Source organism: Eptatretus burgeri, chromosome 3 (genome assembly GCF_056783735.1).
Source record: "Eptatretus burgeri isolate ZD-2024b chromosome 3, Ebu_testis_v1, whole genome shotgun sequence".
NCBI classification, from domain to species: Eukaryota; Metazoa; Chordata; class Myxini; order Myxiniformes; family Myxinidae; genus Eptatretus; species Eptatretus burgeri.
This window is the reverse complement of record NC_140963.1, coordinates 113,348,334-113,358,333: the sequence shown is the minus strand read 5'-3', so window position 1 is coordinate 113,358,333 and position 10,000 is coordinate 113,348,334. Positions and strand designations below refer to the sequence as shown.

At 42.8% G+C, this 10,000-nt stretch overlaps 1 protein-coding gene across 7 annotated transcripts in view; it reads right to left on the bottom strand.

Moving 5' to 3' along the window:
• The window catches only part of CSDE1 (cold shock domain containing E1), a 53,078-nt gene that overhangs the window by 33,751 nt on the left and 9,327 nt on the right, over positions 1–10,000 (bottom strand). For 3 of the 7 annotated variants that reach the window (XM_085875155.1, XM_085875159.1, XM_085875162.1), the window contains exons 4-6: positions 7,569–7,693; positions 6,658–6,744; positions 6,000–6,097 (exon numbers count right to left, since the gene is read on the bottom strand). In XM_085875155.1, the coding sequence (XP_085731281.1) occupies positions 6,000–6,097; positions 6,658–6,744; positions 7,569–7,693 (310 nt within the window). The remainder of the gene's footprint in view (positions 1–5,999; positions 6,098–6,657; positions 6,745–7,568; positions 7,694–10,000) is intronic. The other 4 variants (XM_085875156.1, XM_085875160.1, XM_085875157.1 and 1 more) reach the window with 3 other exon arrangements.

Genomic DNA, 10,000 nt, shown 5'->3' with positions numbered 1-10,000 from the left:
TCCAGCAAACTATATCGCTGAGGTTGTTTGCATTGATCAAATAATTCTGAAGAGTACATGACAGAATCAGGAATTGATTTTTTAAATAATTTTTTTCGTTGTCCGATTTGAACGAAACTTGATATTGAGAGTCAATGTGAAAAAAAAAGGGGGAGAAAAGAAAGTTGAATAAATTATTGTGGGTACTGTCATAAACACAATTTTATTTATTAATGAACACAGAAGTATGAGATCAAAATGGCAGTTTATTTTATGCTTAAAAATGAAATCGTTCTTTATCAAAACTGAATGTTTGAGATTTTAAAATAAATCATTTCAAGAAGAAAAAAAAGAGAGCTCCAGCGAACTATACCACTGAGGTTGTTTGCATTAACAAATTCTCCCAAAGAGTACTTGACTGAATCGGGAATTGATTTTTTAATAATTTATTTCGTTGCCCGATTTGAACGAAACTTAATACTGCACACCGCAGGAGAAAGGTAAGGTGGCCCAAAATTATTTTTGTGCCATCGTGCACCGTTTTGGCTGTATTTCGGGAACATACATATATACAAGATGAGAGTTTTAGTAATATACTAGACGACCCATGAACCCGTTGGGTTCCCGTTGTGCCAGCGGTTGATAAAAATCATTTCCAAAAAAAGAAAAAAAAGATAGCTCCAGTGAACTATACCGCTGAGATTGTTTGCATTGATCAAATTCTCCCGAAGAGTACTTGAATGAATCGGGAATTGATTTTTTAACTCTATGTAATTCGACTGCGCGCAGTCGACGGGTATGCCTCCGCTCTCCCGCACAAACACTTGAGTATTGACATATTTCACCCTTGACCTTTATCATATTTGGCCCAAAATCTAATCAGTCAATCACCCTGTCTAACTTTACCTTTGTACCAAGTTTGTTGAAATTCTGTCCAATATTTGAGTTAGGGCATAAACAGTGAAATTTCACAGTTTGACCTTGACCTTTACTACATCTGGCCCAAAATCGAATCACTTAATTGACCTGCCTTACTTTACCTTTGTAGCAAGTTTGATGAAATTCTGTCCAATATTTGAGTTAGGGCGTAAACAGTAAAATTTCAGAGTTTGACCTTGACCTTTGACCCTTATCACATCTGACCCAAAATCTAATCACTTAATTGCTCTGTCTTACATTACCTTTTTACCAAGTTTGATGAAATTCTACAATTTGCTTCTTGAGTTATCGCGTAAACGAAAATACGGACGGACGGACAACCCGGAAACATAATGCAGAGATGCCAACTTTTGGAAATCAGAATTAGGGAGGATTTGCAACCGACACCAAATAATGTGCGCTAAGCGCACATCTCGAGCGCGGAGCGCTCGACCCTTGCGGCGGGGTCCAGGGCCCGCCTTAGGGCCCTGGAAGCTCTGGGGTTCTAGACGCTCTCTAGTGCCCTCTGAGCCCTATTTTGGAGCATTTAACATGTTAAGAATTCCCACTTTTTGAACAAAAAAAGGGGAAAATTGTGCACTTTTTAATGTTACATGTATGTTAATATTAGTAAGTTAGGGGACAATCAAAGATTAACAAAAAGCACAAAAGAAGCAATATTTTTCTTACCTTACTGGCTGGTACTACTGCTGCTTGCTTTTTCCATGGCAGCTTTGCTGAGTGACAGCTGTGTGGCTCTTTTAGCCCTTCTGATTACGTCTTTGCTGTATTCTCTCTGGTAGCAAGGGGTGCTATGAGCTAGTTTTTCAATTAAGAGAGCTTCCAGGGTTTTGACACTCAAATTGGGACGAAATTCAGTATGATTCTTCCGTACAAGACTGAGTGCCCGCTCACATGATGCGTTCGAATGAGGAATGACCAAGATCATCACGTTGCTCAAATTAGGATACTCCTTGGCACCAGTGCAGGGATCTGTGAGCTGTGAAATCCGATGCCACTGCTCATCCACTCTCACTGTCTCAGTAGCAATTGTAGCTATGGAGGCGTCTGCCTGGTAGTGAGCGAATTCACTCTCAAGACTGTCTATGTCACTATCACCGCCACTGAACAGACAGGGGAATTTCTTGATGAAAAACTCCACACAGTCAAACCCCACTTCTTGGTGTAGCTTAACATCCAGCACCTGAGCATGCTTGGCTAATTCATCATCTAGCGGCCAGGTTTTGAAGATGTAATTGCAGGCTTTCACATAATATGAGCGAACTGCACTGAAGAAACCTTGGATGTCTGACTCACTCAGAGTGAAGGTGGATTTCTTGAGACTCCTTTGTTCCCTTATATACAGTTTGGCATCGTTCCCAATCATGAGGTCCTCATCATTCTTCTGATGATTTCTGTCAGAGAAGGGTACATTTACCAGAGCAACCGATGACACCGATGGTTTCAAAAACCGTACGAAGATATCTTTCAGAAGACCATTCAATTCTCCGTGCAGGAGATGAATACAGGGTTCGTCTCTTTGGAGCAGAAGATTCCCCTTCTCAAAAAGCTTGTTAGCATATCGAAGGAAGAAACAATAGTTTTGTTTGTGGAGACAAGAACATCCTGTTGACACGTTTTTCTCTAGATTCCTGCACAGTGTTTGAGGAAGATGCGCTTTTAGTTGTAGAACTCGTAGTACACTGAGCCGCAGGGCGATCACACTTGCGTTTACTGCCAGCAGAAGAGGTCAGACTCGTAGTACCAGATCCAATTTTACGTTTGAGGAGAGAGCTTGAGGTAGGTGCAGCCAAGGAAGAAGACCTCTGATTCAAAGGTTTTGCTGAGCTTCTATCAAGTGATTTGGCAAAAGCAGAACTTAACTTGGGTCCTTCTTTGCCTGTAGATGGGACTATCACAGTCTTTCTCGACTCTGAAGGGATCTGCTTTGTAGATGAATGGGATGAAGGGCCGGTGATGCTACCTGCTCTCAGCATTGGTTTTGGTGCTGTCCCTGCTGTCTTCTTCGCAGCAGATACTGCAGTGGTAGTGGTGAATGCTGCTCCACTAGTGCTTGATCCTGCAGTGCCAGTACTGGCAGTAGATACAGTGCCGTCCTTCTTGCTCGTTGTTAGAGTCTTGGCTACAGTTGGTTGCACTTTTCTTCGTACTTCTTCTTTGAAGAAGAGGCGAAGTGGCTCCCACTGTTCAATCAGCCTGTCTAGGCACTGACCAAGGGACAGCCACCTTGTTGCGACATGCTTCAGAATCTTGTGTGTCGGGGCATCACAGAGTTCTTGCAGTGCTTTCACTCCTTTGACGCGTTTACTACTTTTGTCCAAGTAGTAGTAAATATCGATGAGAAAGTCATCTAATTCAATGGGTAAGGCCTGAGCCGCCTTCTTGGCCGCATTGTGCATCATATGGCAAGGGCATCCCATGATGTAGCACTCTGGATTTTGTTTGTGGATATAAGCAGCGACTCCTTTGTGCTTGCCCACCATGACAGAGGCATTATCAGCACAAAAGGAAACACAATTTCCCCACGGAATTTTCCTGTCACTGAACTCATGATCAAGCAGTTTGAAAATGTTTTCTCCAGTGGAGTCTTGTTTGCACGCAGGCAAACTTAGCAAACCTTGCTTCACAATCCCAGCACTGTTGTCATAGTACGAAATCAGGACAGGATATAGCTGGGCCTCACCACTGTCATTGCTACCGTCTGTAGCTAGGCTAAATGGAGCTAGTCGAGCAATATCGGCAATAGATGAAGCAGTAACATTTGACAACTCACCAATTATTGCTGAAGTGTTTGTTCTTACACATCCATACTTTGAAGCAACTTTTGAATCTGGAAACATCTTTTGAAATAGAGGTCCAGCATGATCTGAGACTGATATGGGCAAGTTATGCTCCACAATAAATCCACTAAAGAGAAGTTCCGCTCGGGTAACATCCTCTTCCTCGCTTGTCCCTTGTTTGGTGAAATAATTCAGAAGTGTACCGGTACTCGTGCTCGAAGATCTCTCCTTTGCAATGTCTGTGTGCCGTTTGCTTCCAACGTGCTTCCGAATATCATCGCGACCTCCGTGCTCAACTGAAATATCAACGCTGCATACTGTACAATACGCATGATGAATTCCTCTTTCAGACTTTCGAATACACGGGTATTGGAGACTGTATTCGGTCTTGTACTTCTGAGACCATTTCTTGGTCTTCGTAACCTTCTTTTCTGCCATTTCGTAATCAACATCGAGGGCTTGAAGCATCGGTAACTTCGAAGTCGATGTTCCACAGCTGCAGCGCGACTCGTAGAACTCTAGCGGCTGTTAAACACCGCACGGTGGTCCCGACCGCCGGGCTGGTACGGGGCCCAGCTGCATGCAGTGAGCGTATCGCATGCATATACACTGTGCATACATACCGCATGCACTGTATTGCACACATACCGCATGCACTAAATCTCAGTGCATGATCGCATAAGCGAGATCCAGACCCAATGTTTCGCTGCTCCTCATTTGAATTTGCAATTTTTTACGTACAATTTGGTAGCAGCGAACGTTATGGAGTTACCACATGCTATACGTAGCAGACGATGCTTTTCATTCAATTCTCATACTAGTACATTCTGATTAGTGAACAGTGCAAAAATATCAAAATTTCGGGAGGATAAGGATAGTGATCGTAAGGGCGGGAGTTTGGGTGAATTTTCGGAAGCCTCCCGATGAAATCGGGAGGGTTGGCATTGCTGCATGCCTCTGGCACCCTTAGTGCGGAGGCATAATAATAATTTTTTCGTTGCCCGATTTGAACAAAACTTGATACTGCACACCGCAGGAGAATGGTGAGTTATGTGGGCCAAAATGTTTGCGCTATCATGTACCGTTTTGGCTGTATTTTGGGAATATATATATATATATATATATATATATATATATATATATATATATATATATATATATATATATATATATATATATATATTGCAAAAAAGGTAACACATTCTTTGTAATGGTGATTCATTGACATCCCGAAGGACTTGTCAATCGGATAATACTGCAAGTCAGGATTTATCAAACTTCTACTAATTTAATGCTGCCAATTATTCCCACCTTCTTGTGGAGTCGGTGGGGTAGGTTTTTGGCCTAACTTTTCACGAACTGGCTGGCCAGTCCTGACATCCGACTGAAGTCAATTTGGGCAGGAATTTGGAAATTGGTGAGGGTCCCAGTGATGACTCACTGACACTGCAAATTATATATTGTTGGATCTTGTGTACAGATAGAATTGTATACAGTTTTGGTGACATCAGAGGAAGGACATTGCTGCCAAAGAGAGGGTACAACGTAGGGCTACTAGATCAATTCCAAGGCTAGCTAAACTGAACTCTGAGGTGCAGAAGAGATTTTCAGCAGAAGAGGCAGTGATAGAACCAGTGGATATCGCCTTAAAGTTAAGATGTTGAGAGTTAGGACTGTACTCAGCTCAGGATCCTTCACTGAGAGAGAAGTTAATGAATGGAAAGGTCTCCTGAGAAAGGTAGTGGCAGCAGAAAGGGTAGATCATTTTAAATTGGAATTACAGAGTATAAGGATTGGAGATGGAGGGCAGGACTTATAAGTAACGTGTGTATGGGTTATGGTTTCTGGGGTTGTTGCAGCACAGGTATGATGGGCTGAATGGTCTTCACATGCGTCAAAGTGCCATGTATATACAGTACTCATGTATTTCAACGTCCAACATGTAACGCGAGCATACGGGACACCATCTTAACGTTCATCCGAAGGACGGCACACATTGTGATGCAACGCCCTGGCTGGAAAGAACCACTCCTACAGATTATACTCTGGTCTGGAATCAAACTCAGGGGAGGCACCTCAAAGGCAAGTGCGTCATCCTTACACTATCCTGTTGGATATATTTTCGTTTTCAAAATACATCATGTATGGCTCTTTCCTCAAACTCTGGTCTCCCTTTTCTTTTAAATGGTCTTCCATCAGTCTGGCATTTCATTCAAGCAAAAATGTATAAAAAAAAAAAACCCACAACAAACATTTAAGATTTAAACAAGAATATTGAAGAAGCAGATCAGAATGACTCACGATTTGTTGGAGAGGACAAATGAAACTTTATCACCAACTCCCAGCTCTGTGTTTCCCTCCACGTCATCATGAGCAAAGTTTAGGTAAAATACCTCCTGCTGAGACATGACCATCTTTCAGTGCAACATTCAATCTGCAGCATTATTGTCAAGCTCACATCATTAACATTTATGCCTTACATCCAGACTATTGGGTTGTGCAGCAAGTAATGTTATGGTAGCAATATTATGTAGAACCTTTGGAACAAGAAATTACAAATCCAACACGAGGGTTTCCAAAAATGAAGACACCACAATTCGTACAAATGTCCAGCACATTATGGAAGACTACAAGGTCCTGGATCCACAAAGGCAAATATGGAGATCGAGCGGATATTTCCGTGCCACAGGTCTGTTCGAGCAGTACCGACCAGGGATAATCAACAACTGTGCAGTAGGAAAAGCTCGGGTCAGACTTTGACCAAACATTCTTCACTGGGAACTGAACAAGCATCATGTGCGAGGTGTTCGACCTGAGCCCGAGCCTTATCTCCATACTAGCCAGCTCTAGTAGTTTGTGGTGCCTTCATTTATAATACAGATCTTTAACAACCCAGTTTTTTGCCAACTTTTCCCCAAGACTCAAGAACCCAGCACCAATATGTCTACTCCATGCTCACCCCATTGCGTTCGTAGCAAACACTGCCTTTAAGTAATGAACTTGGACTCTCGGGTTCTCTTCCGCGGCTTGGGATTGGAGCCACAACCTGCAAACCATCACAAATTACAAACCAAAAAATCGATTTGTCAGGAGAAAGAAAGAGACTCATCCGATCCACCACCCACCCCCCACTTCATAAAAAAAGTGATCAAAGGCTTATGGAGGCAATTATACACATATCACATGCAGGACGATGACAATAGTAGACATCAATGTACTTTTCAATGAACTAAAAGGACATTATTTGCAGAAAATGCACAAATGCACAGTGTACTGTATTTGTTAATTTTCTCTCATTCATCAAGACAGCTGTTCAACACCAACTTGGATAACCCCCCCGTCCAAAACCATGATTCTTCCTACCCAATAAACCCCTCCATCTACAAAGCCCACCTACTTCCAAATTTCGAGTTTCCCCTTCCTGAGAGTTTGTTTTTGAATCCATCCTGTCCACCCCTGCATGCTACCACATCTCTCATCCTCACCTGCATCCCTTGTTTGGCTGTCTTCATCTATTTTATCCCTTGGTGCTGCTGTTCCTTTTTTATCTTGCATCCTGATCTATTCTGTGTTCTAGCTCTTCCATGACCCTTAACTATGTACACAAAAAAAGAAAAGTATTTCAAACTGTATTCCATGAATCATGAACCCAGGGTTCAGATGGGAACACTAACAAACCAATCCCAAACTCTTAACAATTGTCCCTTCCTACCATGTAAACCCTTCCTTGGCATCTCTCCTCTCAGCAATTCCAAGAGATAAATCTTGAAGGCTAACAGAACGAGATAAATCTACTGAATGGGGAAAACAAATACGGGCACACGTTCGCCAACAAGAAAGAGAGGACAGGCACAAGAGTAGACACGTTACCTGACCCACAATGCGCTCGTTGCCACTGCTGTCAAAATGTGGGGACGAAGCTTTCATGCGAACCAAGTTCACGGCAATAGGCTTGCCCGTCTTACGATCAGTGGCGGTTTCAAACTCCACTTCATCTGCCATTACACGCAGCCACAAAGGAAGGAATTTTGTGGTGATGGAAAGCAGTAAAATATTTTACTGGAGGTAAATGGAAATGCCGTAAATTACTCATGTATAATATGCAGGGCAAGTTTCAGATAAAATTCTCAGAGAAATACCAGTGTATATGTGTAACCCACACCCCAAAAATGAATTCTAAACTCAAAACTGGAGAACTTTTGAGTGAACCTCAAAAGCAGTGTTTTGCCAACCTATGGAGAGCACCATTTTAGATGATGTTTAAATTAGCACAATGAATGACATACAATATATGAACGACCTCGCATGTTGAATGTATTGAACAACTTGTACTGAGTGATATGCGATGTAGAACAGATTAGCACAGGAAGAGATAGCGAGTAACGTTCCAGTCTTTAGCTTACGGTAATTGAGGGCATCTTAAATAGCCAGATCGCCCTTACAGGTGGTGATATATATATATATATATATATATATATATATATATATATATATATATATATATATATATATATATATATATATATATATATATATATATATATTTACAAGCTCTGGTCAGAGTGCACACTTTCGGTCAGGTTTGCATGCAAGACGAAATATTGAAATAACACAAGTACCGGTTTGCAGCACCGGGCACAGGTTCGGAGTCGCAAGGGATGGTGTGAGCTCCCGAAGGCAGAGCGGCTAAGAGTAGCGGCTGTGGAATGCCCTGCTGGCAGCCATGGGCGGTTTGATGATAGCTACAATGCTGCGTTGGATCAGAGGTTCCCCCAGTTGTGCCAAGCAAAATACTTTGGTTCTCCCACGGCATGTCCATCAGGCATGACCTGATCGCGGTTGAAATGTCGACACAAATGTGAGCATTTGCTCATGATCAGTTTGTCTCCCATTCCATTGGGCAATACCGCCCCCCCCCCCCCCAAGTCTTAAGTCTCTTCCAGCGATGCACGAAGTCTAAACTCACAGAAGTTTCAACCGTCACAAATGCCATGATAGATATTTTCCACTTTATTTGCAGAATGTGAAGTGCTTGAAGCATATGCACATGGAAACACCATTTTGAGAATTTCCAAGAAAATACTGTGAAGGAAAACAACTTGAAACTAAAAGGGCATTTGGGAGAGCGCATGCGTCCGCCACGCAATGTCAGGTCAGGTCAGGTCAAGTCAGGTCGAATAAATTTTTGAAATATCATGCCATATATCTTTTTTGACCCCATCTCTCAATGGTGAACAATCACTTTAAGGATTAAAACATTCCCGTACCAGGATCTGGATTTGGTTCTTCACCAAAATCGAATCAATTCTTCCTTGTCAGACACACAACCTGTCCACAGCTATTTGAGATAGTGTTATATATATATATATATATATATATATATATATATATATATATATATATATATATATATATATATATATATATATATATATATATATATATATATATATATATATATATATATATATATATATATATATATATATATTGTTGTGGTTACCAAATTCGCAAACCACCATTCAGGTCCCTTAGGTGAGGTATCTCGGTAAGTACATGTGGAGTTAGGCCCAAACCCGTTGTCTAGTGGGAATACATGTCATTTATGCGTGCTGCGACTCTTCAGGATAGCCGTTTTTCTTTTGCTATCTTTATTTTGGACCAACCGCCATGATTACCACCACAACCACAACATCAACCACCAACCACAACGCCGCTTCACCACAACCGCCACGACCTTCACGTCACACCTCGCAACCGTCGCATCGCCACCGTTCTTGCGCCGCCTGTGGGTACCGGTGTTGGACTCGTGCAGGGCGCGCGCCGAACAGCGTGTACAAAATCACGGATTTTGTGCTTCAAAAACGGATCAAAAACGACACACGCCCACTTTTTGCCGTCCAATCGGTGAGCGAGGGGTGAATTGGCCCCGCCCCCAGGGCGATCGATATATGCAAATTTATGGATCAAAAAGCCTTCACGCCCACTTTGTCTCGGGCCAATGGGGAGCGAGGTGAAAGGTCGAAGGGAGGGGGTCAAAGATGAGAGGGCGAAGCTACGGGGCTGATAAAAGGATCGTGTTCGTCAGTCCAGAGAGTCCAGAGGCGGAGAGTAGGAGAGTAGGAGAGTCGGAAACAGAGAGTCAAGACTTCGCGGGCGGTGGAGTTGGCAAGAAGGAGCTGGTCGTCGTGTGCGTTGGAGTCAGAACGGAGGGGACGGAGCTGTGGAGAGGCGGCGAGGGCAGACGAGGGGGTGCTCGCGTCGTGCAGGGAGCTGCACCCAGGGAGGCCGACAGCGCGACC